Source organism: Motacilla alba, chromosome 6 (assembly GCF_015832195.1).
Source record: "Motacilla alba alba isolate MOTALB_02 chromosome 6, Motacilla_alba_V1.0_pri, whole genome shotgun sequence".
In the NCBI taxonomy this organism is placed as follows: domain Eukaryota; kingdom Metazoa; phylum Chordata; class Aves; order Passeriformes; family Motacillidae; genus Motacilla; species Motacilla alba.
In genome coordinates this window covers 24,739,503-24,757,677 of record NC_052021.1, presented here as the reverse complement: position 1 = coordinate 24,757,677, position 18,175 = coordinate 24,739,503, and the positions used below count along the sequence as shown (strand labels likewise).

The 18,175-nt window shown below is 41.1% G+C and overlaps 1 protein-coding gene across 1 annotated transcript in view; it reads right to left on the bottom strand.

Annotated features, from left to right (window-relative positions):
* SORCS3 (sortilin related VPS10 domain containing receptor 3) overlaps nt 1–18,175 on the bottom strand; it is a 268,231-nt gene that overhangs the window by 116,188 nt on the left and 133,868 nt on the right. Inside the window, exon 4 of the mRNA XM_038140273.1 lies at nt 6,322–6,480. Within this exon, the coding sequence (XP_037996201.1) occupies nt 6,322–6,480 (159 nt within the window). The remainder of the gene's footprint in view (nt 1–6,321; nt 6,481–18,175) is intronic.

Genomic DNA, 18,175 nt, shown 5'->3' with positions numbered 1-18,175 from the left:
ATTTTGAAAACCCCTAACAAACTTTCCCGCATAGTCCCAGTCTTATCTGTGATTTCTTTTTTTTTTTTGATAAATTCTGCAGTGTCTAGTCAAGATTGTCAAGGCTGTGACATGCACTGCATCCAATTTTCAGATGATAACTTGCCACATCTCCCACACCAAAGGAATCTCCCCAGTCAGACCTGATACTGTCTGCCAGGTGCAACTTGGTGATACAGCAGAATGTTATCTTGCACCTCTTATTTATCACCTCATTTAAAGAGATAATGAGACACCCACTTTCTTTTGTTCACTTTCTGCTGAAGATTAGGCTCTATGGAGGGAGAAGCCACTGATTGCCAAACTTCTTGTTTATCCAATGTTCTCAAATTTGTAATGGGTAGCTGGGGAATTGAAATTGGTGTATTACTGAATTATTCTGCCTCTTACCTATTCCCAGCAGGCTCCAAATCACAGTTTGGTCTGTCAGGAAGAAGTGGAATTCTACTAAGTTTTTTACCTGAGTTTTTTTTTCTCTTAACCACAGTAATTTGAAATATTTTAAAAATTTCTCTCCCTATTAACTGATTTTTTCTCTTTTAAACAAATTATCTTTTTAAATTATCTTTTAAACAAATATTTATGCAAGAGAGTTTTGCATGTTGCTCTGAAAGTTTCAGTGTCATTCTGAGAGAAACTTCACGGAGCTGGAAACTCCCTCCCATTTCTACCTCCGGACTCATCCATTCCCCACAGAGGTATCAGAGTGTGGGAAGTTTTGCCTATTGAGAATTAGTTGGTTTCTTGGATGAATGACACAAAATAATCAGACACTCAGCACATTAGCATCAGGAATGCAAGATCATCTCAAGATATTCCTACCCAGTCACTGTGAACGGCAGCAATGCAATCTGTACCTTAATCTTGTGCTGGGAGACTTCAAGCTTTCACAGCATTCCACAGAGCAGCTGCCCACACTTTTCAACAGGCAATATTCACCTTTTCCATATATTCCCCTTCCCACCACATTTTCATCCAAGGATTGTTTAAAATGGTTTCCTATATATTTTCTGCAAATACCCACAAAAACTGGAGGCTGCAGGCCCATATTGCATTTTGTACTGCGTGATACAAAAAGTGTCAACATGGACACACCTTGTGAGACCCAGTGTGACCTGCAGCAAATTGTCTGCAACGTTTACATAGTGTCCACCTTCTGCCAAAGGCCACTTAAGGGGTCCATTCACAGAAACAACCCGTGCACACATCAGATTGTGCTATTTTATCAATACAGTAGACACAGAGACACAAAGCTATTGGGAAGAGATCCAAGATCTTCAACTCACAAGATGCATTTAATCTCCCAGGACCTGACAGTTATACAATATCACATGGCTGCTCTGGGGGCAATAGTAAACCCACACAGGTTTGCTTAAAGCCCTGTAAAAATTCCTCCAGCCTGTGCTTTATGCTCTGTGAGAAGACATCAGGGTCTATGAACTTGCTACATGTTCATGCCCACACGCACAGATTTCTTGGCTCAGCCCTGCTGCATTTATGTGATGATACAGGAGAGTTAACAAAGCAGAGGAGGGTCCTAATTGGCTATAAAAATTAAGAGCAGGAACGATATGCTGTGTTGACTCATACCGAGGAAGTATCCTCAATAACTCCTTGGATACTGCCAAGAGAAAACAAATGGTGGTAACTGTGATTTGTCCTTAAATCAACAAAGTAACCAGCAGCCACACAGCAATGTATCTTTCAGAAAGCCTGCTGAATACCATCTCAGTCCTCTTCTGGGAATATCCCGAACCTGGAAAAAGCAGGACAATACCTAGGTGGGAGTGGTAATAAAAGAATTGGTGACTGAATTGTTTTTATATTCAATAATTTCACTTGAATCACAGCCATGGAACTGAAGGTCAGAAGACCTTAGAGGAAAACTATTTAATGGGAAGATCCAAAACACTGACTATTTGTATTTCATTCCAAAACTTTAATATTGTTTTCTATTTTTATAAACAAAACAATTCAAAGATCTTTTGATCTAGGCAGTTACCAAATCCATTAGTTGTAGGGATATGAACTGTTCCTATTTAATTTCATTTTACTGTGTGGAACAACATACTAAGCAAAATGGATTTTCAGGTTCATCATTCTCATTAATTTCCAAGTTGACTACAGCTTGCTTAAAACCCCACATTATTATTATTTTTAATTGAAAGAAAACTAATAAGAAACATATGAAATACTTATTTTACTCTAAGATATGAAATTAATTTTTCCAACTTGTTTACACATTTACAGTTACAAGAGGATGGATTAGATCTTCCCTTAATAGTTTCTGCTGCTGGGAGTCAGATTGTATGTACTTGATTTGTTTTCAGAATAACATTTCCATTTTTAAATCCGTCCCTAAAGAAGTCATTAAAATACAATTTAAGGGTGAAACACACGTGGAAAAATATGGTGTCCCACTGTAGCAGCGGCTGCACTACAGAGCATCCAGCAAGTCACCTTCTTTGTCACAGTACCAGTGGATGAATATTACCCGCAGGTTGCAGGCTAATGATAAACTTTCTATTTTGTTGCCCTCTCATGCATCAAATCAGAAGTATTTCAGAGAAGTTTTATCCCCAAACAATGGACATATGAACTGAGAAAGCAAGAACTATTTGATACAGCTCCATCTGTTTTGTGCCAGGCAACTTCATGCTGCTTTGCAGGAAAATGGGCACAAAAACAAAGGACACAGGAGCATGAGCAGAACTAGGCTGCAGTTGGACAATTAGCTCCTGCCAGCATGGCATCCCTTTGGATAGCCTCCTCACAGCTGTGAGCACCACTGCAGCCTCTCTAGACACTTATTTTAGAAACTCTTGCTATCTCTTTTCTGGTGAACAGCAGAGAGATGAAATGGTCATTGCCATTGGCATGATCCCATAACCACATCTAGGAGAGAAGTCACAGTAGGGTGGGAAGCTGTGAGATCCACATCTGGCTTCTAGAGCCAAAGAGAGAACAACCACAACAATCTTATGAAGATGCAAAAGACATGATGAATATTCTTAAGTACATGGGACTTAAATCCTAAAAGACACTTTATTCTTGCATTGGCCTAACCTGAGAGAAGGACAGGGTTGACCTCTGGTTCCCACTCGACTGCGGCAGTGCCCCTGTTTCCAGACCTGCAGGAATGCATTACACTTTCTTTTCAGAAGACTTCAGCTGGGGCTTTCACATGGCACTGCTGTCACACTCAAAGAGCACTGCCCATTATCTCAGTATCAGCCATCACTGCAGTGAAGCTGGTGATCCTGACTCAGAGTGACAGTTCTTTCACAGCTCTTACTAACCCAAGACATGGCTCAGCACAATCTATACCTCAGCTGTGCTAAGCAAACATTTCAACTGGGAAAAGCACTGCTCCGTGGTTCCATTCTAGGACCCACATTGAACCAGCACTTCAGGCCATCCTTCTGACCAGTGAAGGAAAGCATGAGTGGCCTTGAATGCAAAGGCAGACATAAAGGAAAAGCTTGGACTTGGCATTGCTCCATTTCCACTTGACCAACAAGCTACAGACCAATTCATTTTTGCTCTTACACTTTGAACAATTTTATTTGCTTTCTGGGATGAAATGCAAACAGCTTCAAGGTGCTTCTAGCTCAGTTCATTTTTCCTGTCTTTTTCCTGAGCAGAAGACAGCAGCTGAGGTGTGCACACATATATTTGTTCAAAGGAGCAGAAGCAAAAATGCTCCTGGTCTGCTATTGCTGTACAGGAACAGGAGAGCATTAGTACCACCTCACAGTCAATCATGGGCCTCCCTTGTATTTTGATTTCGCCTTCCAATGACTAACATCACAGAAAGATTACAAAGCTCTGCAAGTAGAAGTACAGTGCTTCAACCCAACAGCAGATGCTCTGCACTCACTGCAGATGGATCTCTTTGCAAAGGCATGCTCAGGATGTCTCATCTGGCTTCTCACATACATGACTACCTGATCAGATACCTGTTTCTTCCAAGCCTGTCTGAATAAACATGAGGATCATTACCTCCAGTTTAAAAGCAGCATCAAGACATTTTGTGACATCAAATTAATAGACTGGTCTTTCCAACCTACTTCAAAATCCCTGTTACACTGATCCTCTGAGTGCAGAAAACTATTTGACATTTGACTAAGTCCTTCATACAGTAAAGATTTGATACTATGAAAGGAGTGTGTTTACAATAGCTTTGTTCTTGCAAATGTCACTCAAGAATCATTAGTAGCACAGCAGCAAAACACCTGGTGCCTGCTACTGCATTCTTTTAGCAAGTGGGAAGTGGAGCAATAGGAAATTATTTGATTATATTCTCAATAACTACTTTGGTAAAAACTTGCACTAGCCTTTCAAAGGAAATTCTCAAATAGAGAGGCATAGCATTTTAGCTGTATTGTTCCTATAGCTAGGATGTGAGACTGACTAGTTTGGAAATCTTCAAGAATAACTGCAGAAATTGAAAATCCCACCCAGAACACACCCCTACATCTGACAGGTTAACACATGTGTTTGGTTTGTGTGGAAAGGTTTTCATAGCAGGGAGGGGGCCACAGGGGTGGCTTCCATGAAAAGCTGCAAGAAGCTGTCCAAGAAAGCAAACACCAGCCAGCTCCAAGATGGACCCACTGCTGGCCCAGGTCACACCCATCAGGGACAGTGGTAGCACCTCTGTGATAACTTATTCATTAAGTGAGGGAAGAAACAAATTGACAGCTTCAGCCAGAGAGGAGTGAGAATATGTGAGAGAAACAGCACTGCAGACACCAAGGTCAGGGAAGAAGGAGGGGAAGAGGTGTCCCAGGTGCTGGAGCAGAGATTCCCCTGCAGCTCACAGTGAAGGCCATGCTGAGGCAGGCTGACCCCTTGACCCATGGCAGGACAGGTGAAGGTGAGCCCACAGGGGACCCATATTGGAAGAGTCTGTTCCTGAAGTTTTCATCCCATGAAAAGATCCACACTGAGGCAATTTGTGAAGAACTGAAGCCTGTGGAAAGGACATTGGAAAAGTTTGTGGAGAGCTGTCTCCTGTGGGAGGGGCACCATGCTGGAGCAGGGAAAGGGTGTGAGGTGTCCTCCCCGGAGGAGGAAGAAGAAGCAGAGACAACATATGATGAACTGACCACGGCCTCCATGCCCTGTCCCACTCTGCTGCTGGGATGCAGAAAAAAGAAAAATGTGAGCAAAGTTGATCTCAGGAAGAAGGGAGAAGTGGTAGAAAGGTATTTTAAGATTTAGTTTTTACTTCTCATTACTCTATTCTTATTTGATAGAGTAGTGTATAAAGGGATAAAGCAAAGTACAGTAGAGTATTGATAAGTAATAAATTCAAATAATTTCCGCAGCTGATTGGGATTTTCCCATGATGGTAATTGCTGGGTGATCTCTCCCTGCCTTTATTTTGACCCACAGACCTTTTCTGTCCCTGTCCAGCTGAGGAGGGAAGTGACCGAGTGGCCTTGATGGACACCTGGCATCTAGCCAGGGTCAACCCACCACAATGAGGAAAACTTAGTGGTTATTCAACATGTTTTTGCTTTCCAGAGTCTTGGGATGACAGAAACATAAGAGAGGAAAGATAAAAGCTTGGCAAGTTAAAACTTTGTAGAATTTGTAACTTGATCATCCTATTTAAATCTCAGCCTTGGGCTGTAGTGGAGACTGCTGCTCCAGAACTGAATGAAGCACACATCTCCTTACCACAGCACTTTGCTACCACACTGCACCTGCTCTGCTCAGCACCTTTCAAGACAGACAAGTGCTACATGAGAGCAAACCTGCTAAGGACAAAGTAACAGACTGGAGAGGTCTCACTCACTGAATGCACTGCAAAGTGGATTAAAAGTGGCACAGAGGAGTTTATCATCTGTTGCTGCTCCCTGACTTCCAGTTTGCAAGCAGAACGAGCACCCCTGAAGGCTCAACAGCCAGCTGTTACAGACCAACTCAGCCTGAGTGCTCCATCCTCAGAGACAGCGCAGAAATCAGCGCCTACAAATCAATAGATTGTTAGAACAGCTCCATATGTCATGTCAAATCTCTAATTCTTTTCATCTTTCATAGTATCACCACTACTGAAGCTTCCACACCCATCATGATCACTCTAATACTCAGCTCCTTTTAACAAACTGGCTTTGGAGTTACTGCATGGCTTTTGAGCACATTTAAACCTGCAAAGTGAGAACAGCAAAGCATGCTATAAATTCTTCATCATCTCTGAGAGGGAGCAGTTCTAGACAATATCCTCTTCAACTCCTGGCTCAAAATCATTGAAACATTAAATCAATTGCTTACCTTTTGATCCAGACTGTAGGCCAAGATCCACTCCTCCTGCTTGGGGTGGAAGAGCAAGCTCTGGATATAGAAGTTCAAACGGTACTTCTGATAGGTAGCTCCTTCATCAGAGCTGATCAGGATGCTGCTCTCAATCTCTGGATCACTAAGAAGCATGATCTAAATAGAAAAAATGGAGGGAAAATGTTAATGGAAAAGTGAAAGTGAACATCATTTAAGAGTGAGGTCATACAGGACTGACTCCTATCAGATGTATTCAGAACATCACTCAAGAATATAACATCCCAAAGAATTAGGATGGGGTTTTAGTATTTCAGTTTCTTTTTCTTTGGCAAGTCATTTGCTGATTTGAGTGATTCTTTTTTTTTCATTTTATCTGGATAAATTCAGAAAGCCCAGCAAGAAAGAAAAATTCTTTCAAATCAAAGTTGATTTTGGTCGGATATAGGAACTTCAGGCAGCCACACCAGGCTTTCCTAGACTATTTTCTGTCTACCACTTCTCTCACCCCATGTGGAATCCTCTCTCCAAAAGTAAAAAACAGAGCATTCCAGAGATTTAAGGCTCATTACCTGGCAGTTTGCAGTGCTATGAATGAGAGCATCACCTCCCTGGAAACACAGAATGCCTTCCTGGATCAGCTGCTGGCAGCTGGGTATAGTTCACATGCACATGTGCAAACACTGACACCATGACACCATTTCATATATCACACTCCCAATTTGTACAGTAAGAGACATTCATTCCGTCAGTGAAAACATAATTTTCCCCAAGCACAGGAAAGTGCATGACCTCAATTTTTACAGGGAGGAAAACACTTCTGAGCCTCTAATTTTAATTAGAAAATTATTACCGATATTTTAAAACGGGTTGATTCCACACTATCAGATGGCAAGCTCTACATAAACGTTATCAAGAAAAATGTTGTGGAAACATTAATACCATCTTATTAACATCTGGAGAAAACGACTTCACATTAAAGCAAATACCAGTACCATAAAATAAAGGCAAACAGTGGGAAATAAATTAGAGCTGTTCTAAACACAGCAGGTTGTTGATACAGCAGCTGAATCAAATATAGAAACTGTCTTTCAGCAGGAAAACAGATCTAGGAATGGCCTTTTTCAGCTCACTGCAGAATGATCTGCTAGCTGAGATCCACTGCAGTTTTGGGTTTTGTCTGCATTGACTTCTCTTATCCAGCTTCACAGAGCTCCAACTTCAAGACTACAATAGGGAAATACATTGATTTTGACAGCAAAAATCAGTTCCAAGGAATGGTAAAACCCTTGGTATTTTAGGCCTTCATCAAGCAAAAAATTTCAGTGCTTGTTTAATCTTAAGTACCTCATTAACTCCATGAAGTCACCAAAGGAAAGGAAATATAACGTAAATGGCTTCTGATCCTTTCCATTAAGGAATGAAAAGCTGAACTAGAAGTGAACATTTTCCCAGAGTGAAGCCAACTGTATGAATCCAGCTTGATGTCAAAGCACCTTCAACATCTCTCACACACACCACTTACCAGCCCCAAAATCAATCCCTAGCCATTCCCACAGGAAGCCACAGTACCAGTCCTGAAGAAGTGCACTTGCATTGTGCTCTGGTGCATGGTCTGGGGAATGAGAAACGTTCCCACATGCAATTGATTTCCTGGGAATTAGCCTGAGAAGAGACCTCCAAGATCTCCACTCTAAAGGATGCTTTGGTACATTTATTCTTTCTAATCTGATCGAAATATCAATTTCATTATGTCCCAAACAATAACAATTTCACAACTCTTTGAAGATATTCTTTTCTGTCACTTTTGAACTAAAGTGCAAAGCCATTTTATACCCCTGTTCACCTAAAGCATATTGCCCATGCAAGAGAACTATAACATGCTTTAGTAAAAATCACTTGGTTATATGGAATGGAAAAAGGATGTAAGCCTGGCCATTGTCTTCTTAAATGTAAGAAGACAATCCAGAGAGATCTTACATTTAAAATAAAGGATACTTCAGGAATAAAAATATTTTCCACCTGATGTAATAGAGGATTACATAGTTAATAATGCCGTATATTAAAAGGTTACTGCTGGAGTTCTGTCCTCAAATAAGGAGCACAAGACAGCTAACAGTGGCATGGACCTCAAGTGGCACTCACTCAAAACATCCCCTCTGCCCTTTCACATGTGATCTGCAGCACTTCAGTGGTTAGTGCAAGAAATGACCATATGAGACAACAAAGGCAGTATCTCCACCAGATGGTTGACAAATCTGGCCAGTTTGTTCTTCTGGATGTGTAACAGTGGTTACAAGATCAGATAATAAAACCACTAAGCTAGGAAAGCTGGAAGAACCTAACAACAGTCATTTCTAGAGATGATATCATATAAATCATGCCCCATGCCTTCACCCAGTTTTCACATCCACTCTACATTCTTCAAATGGAGAAACATCCAACATCTCTGCTGTCATCCATCCGCCCAGGAAAGGCTGATCCTACACAGAGCAGGATGGAAAGGCAGCAGGCTCAATCAGAGTGAAAAACAAAAGCCCAGCACCAGCCACGCAGCTCAGACTGGCACACGTTTGTTACATGGCACACTGAGAAGGCAAAGTGACAGACTCCAGGCTTTTCTTTTTTGTTGGTTTTTACTTTTTCTCCAGGAAGCTATTGGAGGAGGGAACTTTCAGCCTGAAACTACCACTTCTCATTATGGGACCAGGACGAAGCATCTATCCCACAAGTGATTTAGATTAATCACTTTTCATTAAGAGACAATAAACAAACTCCAGTCAGAATGAGCATTTCTGCCAGCATTCTGTGTTGCCATTTATAATTGCCATAAGGAATAGCAAAGGAGCACCAGAGAGTTGTCAAATGTAATTTATAAGGGTTTAAGATCTAATCATTTTCTATAATATTAAATTAAATGGCAACCTTTATTTAAATGAAAATTACATTTGGTCTTTCTACATTCTAGATTATTTATATATACATCCATGTATAAAATGTTGCTTCATTCTCCAGTTTAAGTGGAGAAGGGAAGGGCAGGCAGGACTGCTTACTGGCAAGGGTAAATCCTTGAAAACATACTTTTCCTGACCTTCAAAATCCAGTGAACAACAAATGGCAAGCACCAGACCAAACAAAACAGGCTGAAAATCAGACTGAACTTGAGAAAGTTCCTTAGGAATGGATGCAAAGGAAGAAAGCTGTCTGGGACATGCTGCATTTCCTTTAAAGCAGGAGCTCTGGGGACAATGAGGACACATACAGAGCTGTTCTGAATGAACTCCAGGTGGGCAGAACACCAGACACCAGTGAGGCAGCACATGGAAAGATGATGGTATGGAGAGACCACCTTTCAAGAACATTACCTACAATATATGGACTGAGATCTTCAGTACATGAGCAGGAAACACATCCAGCTCTGAACACTTCAAGGGGATTTACCCCAGGGAATAAACAGCACAAGGCAGGAAGAACAAGGACAGTATGACACATGTCATACCTGAGCCTGCCATAATGTGTTTGGTACACAAACCACAGCAGTAGTTAAGAGTCACTCAGATTTGTTGGAGAGTGTGTAAGACCATTAAAGGAGCTCAAATGCAGAAGTAGGTAGGAAGGAAAGTGGCACCATATTGCTAAAAATGCATGCCCTCTGATGCAGTTAATATAATTAAAACTAGGGTAGGATGTGCAAATGAGAATCTGAGCTTCTGCTAGCCAGATCAAAATTCCAGTCACTGGATTAATGCCCACACCTTCCATGGTATTGCTTTCATATGGGTTATGAGCAGGTGGGTGAGTAAAGATGGTGCCACATTCCTCTTTTTCTGCGCCAGAGTAGCCAGACACAGGGAGAGCTGTGATGTGGAATACTGTACAGTAATGAGGCAGCACACCTCCCACAGGCACAATGCCACAACATGCCCAGACAGGCATGGAGACACAGGCAGCCTGAGCACAGAAATCACAATGGAATGTGTTTTGTATGCAGCTGAATTAGTTAATAAAGAACCACTGGACCAAAAAAAAACCCAAAACAACATGCCACATAAATGGCATTTTTATTAATATTAGCTTTCAATGAAGCCTTTTATTTTTCTCAACGAACATAAATTTTCACTGTAAATTACCAAAGCGCATCTATCTAAATCAGCACAGACCAGTTTTATAGGTGCAATAATCTGTAGCAATAGTACCACTGAGCTACATTAGCAAAGAAACACCAGAGAGTTGTCAAATGAATAAAGTAGACAGGTTCAAATAAATGTCTTTTGTTCTGAGAAACAGATAGGCAGCATTGAACCATTGTGTATTGTCCTCAATTCTCCACTTAAATGTGCTTTTCATAACATTGTTCTTTTCAGAGGTCCTTGTCACATTCACCTATGTAAAAGGCTATTCTAAAAAACATAAACAAAGCAGTTAAAAAAAAAAAAACCCAAAACCAAAAGGACCCCTACAAACCATGCAAGCCTCCACAGCTTCAAAAGAAAACCAGTTCCTTAACAAAATATTAGAATACTCTGTAGCACTTGATTATCGTCTCCTACAACTGATTAGGCAGTTTTGCCGCAAACACTGCTGCAAAGTTGAAGTTTAGTGTTTACAGGTTCATGGGGATTGCCATATTGAATGTGCTCAGCTTAAAAGTTAAAAGGCTTTTTTGGGGTTTTTTCGGCTTCCTTCCACTAGGCCCTCAACTCAGAAACACTTTAGAACCTTCCTAAAGCCTGGCCACATCTACATCATCAATGAAAAAACAAATCACATTTTAAAAAAGAAAAGTTATTTCATTTCTTTTTCTTTTCCAATTTGATTTAAAACATTTGACAGGTTGCATTGTTCCATGTCCCCTTCCCACAAAGCTTCGCAGTAGCTTTGAGTTTAAAAAGCCAAAAAGTCCCAACAATTTATACTGAAATGCCAATGCAAGTGGAGGATTTTTGCTTTGTTTGGATTTTTGATGTCCTTTCCTCCTTTCAAAACTGAGAAATCAAAATCCAGTGACATTTAAAGGCTTAAAGATGCAAAAGTTGTTTTCTTCCTTCAAAACACCAGTCCATCACAAGTTAAACATGAACACTTTGGAACTCTCTTATGGGAAGAGTAATTTTCTACATTGAAGCATTTTAGATTACATGTTTGACCATCTGAAATTTCTCACTGGCAAACACTTGGTTATTCATTCCTCCCTCATCCTTTCTCTCTCCAACATTATTACTGCAATTACTTGCCCTGCCAGCTAAAGGATGCCCTCAGAGGTCTGATCACAACCCAAATCTCCTAGAACACAGCTACACAGTAAATCTAAAGCCCTTCCCTGCCATTCCCATGGAGGACAGGTGCCACTCATTGCAAAGAAAATCTCATCCTTTTTTTCCCTTCTTTCATCACTACATGCCATTTCAACTAAAAAAACTCCAGTTTAATTAAATCAGCCCAATATCCTCTGAAACTTAGTACTAAGGTACCACAAGGAACTTTCTACTTACCAGCAAAAGTAACACCCATATAAATCAGCTAAGCTAAAGCTGTCTTTGAATGATTTGCATGAGTTTAGAAAGAGGGTTTCTAGAAAGCAAGCCTTAACTTTATACAAACTTCCATAGATGTTCAGAGATGGCTAAATACCTGCTCACTGCCCTATAGATATGTTAATCTCTACAATAATCAGGGGAAAATGAAAGCAACTTCTGTTTTCTAGTCACCAAGCATATCAGTCAGACAGGAAAAATGGGACATGTCACTGATAAAAATCTGCTCTAGAGAGAAATCCTAGGTATTTACACACACGCAAAGAAATTCACTCCATCATTTAGGAATCAGCAGCTGTGACAAGAGAGACATCTGCTCTCTGGGAAGGCAAACAAGACATCCATGAGGAGGGCAACAGCTTTTATATAATTACTTACTTTGTGTGGCAAAAGGAAAATGCTCATTGCAAACTTTTGTGTTACAAAGCAGCCCAGATTTGGGACTCCTTCTTCTTTCACATGGCTCAAAAACTTCCTTAATGTTAAGGATAACCTGTGGGCATCAATCAAGCAGTAAAGGGGCACTGAGCTTTCATAAGAGACAAATTGTCTGGACCTACCCCATTTCAGCTTCTTGTAACTTCACTTCTTATTGCCCGAAATTTAACATTAATGGCAGATCTAATTAATGAATATAGCACCAGATCACCAACTCTCAGAACCATAGTGCTGTAATCTTAAAGGATGAAGTGCACTGCACTGACTTTATAGGGGTTTATGAAGCATGTGTTATAAAAGTACCTCAACCATAAGGCTTTTATACCTTGGCACTCACTTCAATACAATCCCATAAAACCCAAGCAATCTTTAAGTGTTAAAGGTGACTTTCACTACTGTATTTATTATTGGATAATGAAAAATGACTCAGACACCCATAGAAACTCAGCAATGAAATAAGAGTTTCCTGAGACTTTTGCATTGGGTCTGTGTTATATGTACCATGACCAAAGAACCCAATGGCTCTCTCAAGACATTTTAGGCACTTCACACTAACCTTCCTCCAGAACTTCCTTCCCATCAGGAATTCTTTGTAATTACAAAACAACCTCGAGTCTGCAGAATCACATTGCTTGCCACAGAACTTTTCAGATGTCAATGGCTGTTTCTGTAAGGATTCAACCCCTCTGGAGGACCTGCTCCATAGACTCCTGCAGCTGTGCCAGAAACTGAGAGCTCTCTAATCCAGCAAACTGCTTTGAGAAGACAGCAACATCATGTAATCTGCAATTACCCCACACATGGGTTCCCCATCTTTGGATCACTGAGACAGAATGATCAGAGTACATGATGCTGTTCAGGTGACATGCAGGTTCATTGTCTCTGCAGAATGTTTTGTATTTCGTAGAGGGTACATAAAAGAAGAGGAGAACCATTATCAGAAACAAAGTAATAAACTGCAAAATGAAAAATTTTCTTTAACATAAACCAGCAGGGTTTTTGAAACAAAAGTAAGTAGTGCTGGAGTGAATCAAATGAGTACCAGCACCACCTTGCCTTCTCTGAGGAGATGCACATCAGCCTACTACACTTGTTTACAGGCAATAATCCTGGTTAATCTTTTGTTGCCTTCTATTGTCTCTTATATCCAATTATACCCAGACTAAAATTACAATTAACTGTTCAGATTGGTACAAAATTGCAAGAGGCTTTTGGCACTTCAGCCATACCTGCCATAAATTGCAATACCAAAACAAAACACTTCAGAGAGTTCCAAGCTCACACACTCCCTTCCCTATGGAGAGGGCACTCCACTTTAATCACCACCTCCAGCACCTGTGCAAGAGCACAGATGCACCATGCAAGAAGCCCTGAGGATCAGGAGCAAATTAAGACAAAATTGCATATAAAGTAAGAGCTCTTAAAGGAAAACCACTCTGCCATCCTCACTGGCAGGTGGGAAATGAAAATCTACCATGGCTGTAAGACTTAGACAAAACTCAGGGCTGGGAAAAGAGCACAGATACTCCAAGGCTGCCATCTGAACCTGCCCACAATGCCAAATCCCAGGCTGGATCCAGTTTGCATGCACAGGAGTGAAATAAACCATGATAACAGACCAAACAAAGCAGAACATCTTATCTTTGTTTTGCTGCTGAGCAGGTCAGAACAACATGTCTCCCCTCTTTCTCTCGCCTTTTTGGCACTGGACACATGTACTTTTCACTTTTAATTACAAGGTACAGCAAGCATTTGCTTGTTAAATTTCAGGTGCCAGTGGGGATGGAAGCCATCCAAAAAGCATGTGCTTGACCTGGCAAAGAGTGACTGACTGGCAACAGCAAGCCACATGCTTGGTTGTAAAACCCTTTCATTGTCGCAGCAAGGCAGCCTTTATCCAAGGTTACTCCAGCCCATTATATTCTTGTTACAGCTGTACATTCTCCAGCTCCCCACAGATCACGGGAGCAAAGTCCTCTGCCACGGTATTCCCACCAGCCTGAGGCCACTGCAGTGCTGTCCAGCTAATCTTCCAAAGGCTTTTCTGTGTCACAGCATGCTCCTCAGAGTTCTGCTCCACAAACTGCCAAATGGGTTACAAGCATCACCACTGGATTTGTACAGCCAGTTTGACCAGCACTTCTACAAATTGGCCTGAATCAGAAGTAGAAGAAACCTCCACTGGTAATCTTAGGCACCAACCAGTGCTTCCACACAAAGCTTCTGAGCTATATTATTATATTGCTCCAGAGTCTGGTATTTCTGCATTGCATAACTCTGCATGATGCCCTTTTACTCTTCTGGACCCTACACAGGAAAGCCCCATTTGTTAAAATATCTGACACATTGTTTTGTGGTCACCAGCTTTTTTCTAGTGACAGGGAACAGCTCTAATCCCAAACTGTCTTCACAGAAAGAGAAAAGCAGCATTCACTGTTATAATTATATGTTATTTGAGTAAATGCATGGTTGTGCTATTCTCCATACAACTACAAAGTAATTTTCACCATTATGGTAACTTCCCATGTAAGCAGAAATAGTTACAGAAAATAATGTTATCAGTAAGGAGAGGCTGTGTGCACCACAGCTGCTGGAACTGAGAACACCATTTATATAAAAACACTCCTCTGATTATAGGTCTCACTTGGGAGAACGCTTTACATGTGGGTATGAGTTTACTCACAGTAGTTGCCCCATTACAGAAAACAAAAAGATGTGCATGGATAGTTACTCATGGGGGTAAACTTTTGCAGCATGTATTCAGCAATCTATTTCATTTGAGGACAGTAGAGTGTTTCATGACTCTACAGAAAAATAAAAATCATGTTATGTATCTCCCTTGAGGCCATTAAATCTGAATACAATTTTAAATGCATCATTGCTTCTCCTTTGCTTACCCACTTTATTTTTCTGCTTTTTTAGTCAGATTGCAGAGTGAACATAGACAACAGTCAGCTTTATCACTGTTCACATCCAGATGCTTATAATCTATCTCAATTTACTTACCTGGCATCTATTACTCATGTCCCCCACTGTCCCTAATGTACTTCTCTTCCTAACGTGCCCCCACTGGAGGAAACTAAGATGATAGGAGAAGGTCTATCCAATTTCTGGATGCAAGGCTGAGGCCCAAGTTACAAAACATGATGGCATTGTAGTGCTCTGCATGGTAGCACTCAGCTCTAAGCTATCCACTGAGGCTGCAAGCTCTGCGTGCCAACTTGGGTGCCAAAGATTCAGGTGCCAGGTATAGGAAGGGTCCCGAGCTAGGTGGAGGATTCCCAACCAGCACCTCACTGGCTTTGACATTTTCCATTACATGTAATAATTAGCTCCCAATGAAACAGTCCTTGCAGGTTTATGGCAGCAGTCTTGTCTGAGCAGGGGAGTGGCTGTCCCAGGGACCAAACCCAGGGGCTGCTACATCCTATTCCTATCCCACACTACAGGGTCACTGGTACTTCACAGCCTGGGGAAAATTGTGTACTTTCCTTTCTGTATCCCTTCACGCACATGTGTGAGCTCTGGTCACGGTAGGGGTCTGAAGAACCAGTGTAAGACGAAACAGAACTGGAAGAAGGGATAGGAGTTTTAAACCAAAGTGTCAGGGCTGTGTTGGAGATAGAATTGATTGGCAAATCAGAAAATTACCAAGCTTACTCCATTTTTCCACACTTTTCCAGGTCCCGAGCACTGCATTCCTTGTATGTACCCCATTGCCTCAATGTCTGCGCACACCTGCTCCAGGAGTTTTGCTGCTTTCTTGCAGGCATTTTTAAGGATCATGTTGCTCTACCATGAGAAGGTTCCAAGGGAGAAAAATGATGAGCTTGTTTTGTCAGCAACAGAGAATTAAAATATTAGAGGGCTCACTGTAAAAGGCAGAACCAATCTCTCCTCAGAGATAGAAGGACTGGTCTAAGAGTTGATTGCCTAGATTTATAAGAAAATAACAGCCTGAGTTTTCCCTAACTGCATCTGTAGACCACTTAGAAAACCCTTGTCATTACTTTTGGAGTCCAGCAACATCTGTCTGTATACAATGAAAAAAGGCATCTTAGAACTGAGAGGCTAAAGGGCAATGAACTCCCACTAATGAACACAGAAGTCTCAAGCACTCCACAACATAATGAAATAACTCTCTAAGATCTAGCCCTGCCAAGCTCCACGCTGAAGAAAACTGATTCTAACACAGTCACAGAAGTGTTTCCCTGTTTCCCTGCCTGGGATAAAATATTTCACGCAGAATTGATAACACCAGAGCTGACATTACAGTTACAGTGTAAGAGGCAGATGTGTGTATGCACCACAAACTGAGACTGTGGCCAGCACATGCCCTGCAGACTCTGCTAATCTAGGCTATTAAAATGAAAATTCACTCAGTAATGCTGAGCCTCTCTATTCTTCAATTTATCAAAGAATGAAATAAAAAGATATTTTGCTACTTATTATAGGGTTTGGGGTAGGCAGGGGGTGGGGGGAGGATTTACCTCAGAGAGAAATAAATAAGTCTTGGTGAACCAGCCCTTATCACTAAAGATCAAGGTCAGATCATTATATGGTCTTCAAAAGGACCCACCTGCCCCTTTTCCAAGAGCTGTTCTCCACCCATTCTATTATTTTTCCCTCCTTTTTTATAACAGGATACAGTGACTCACTGTTATTGATTGATTATCCTGCTGTCTGTGAAGCACCATGCCCTTCCTCGTTAATTCAAAACTATCTTATTTTTCATACTTCATAAATTAATATACTATTGGAGCTGCAGTAGTAAATGAGATAGTCATGTTTCAGAGTGTGGTAAGGAGAATGGAGAAAGGAAAAAAGTCTCATAAAATTGCCCTATACCAGACTGCAGCTGCGTTCACCCTGCTGACAGGCCATGTGGTTAATACAGGCAGCCCTGAACAAGGTGCTGCCTCCTGACAGAACCTCTCCTCCCTCTAACCAAGGCAAGGCACTCTCAAAGCTCACACAGGTCCACTTTGCCCACTACATAAAAGCAATGCTCATGCTAGGTGACAAACTTGCAGCTTTATTTCAGTTGATATAGTAACTCCCAATCTGTCCTTAACACCCTCTGTCTAAATTGGAGCCAACTATCTCTGTCTCTGTTCTTCTGACAGCTCTAGGAACTCTACATCTGAACGTGGATGGGACCTCTGGACTTTTACCTATTTCTTGTCTTTATGACTTTATAACATCCCTAAGTCTCCATGACTGGAGCAATACAAGGTGAAGCAGGCAGAGAGTGCAACAGGAGAGAGGGACTGAATTTTAGGAAGGCAGACAAAGCAGCCCTGTCATAGATGTGCATTAGTATGCTGCCAAGCTTATCACTCTTACCTGGTTACTGTCCTTTTGCTCCAAAAATTGTTTGCAATTTGGAATATAGAGGTACAAAGGTGCAAAATACAGATTAATCATGGTATACAAAGACAACCCTAACTCGAGTTTTGTGATATATGAACTTCTTTTCCTTCACAAACACTGAAAGGATGGCTTTCATTGTAAATGGCAGTTTCTATTTATACCTATTTTCTAACCCTCTTCCCTTCAGCCCCATTAAATAATGCCATATGGGAGTATTTTGTTAATGATCTCAATTGCATTTATTTTTAGAACAGCTGATGAGCAGTGTGTGTGGTTCAGTGGGTCTGGGGATTTTTTTTCTGTTTGTTTTTAAATGTAGCTGCCTCTTCAGAGAACTAACTGAGAAAAAACACCAGGAATCCCCAGTTTTCACATTCATGAATTCCAAAAAACAGTCTTCCCTGGAGGGCAACAATCACATTGCCCCTGTTTAGGAAACGGGAAAACTTTCACTGGGAGTATCTCATAATTTTGGGTTCCAATTTTGTGTTGTTTGTGCTGGAAAATGG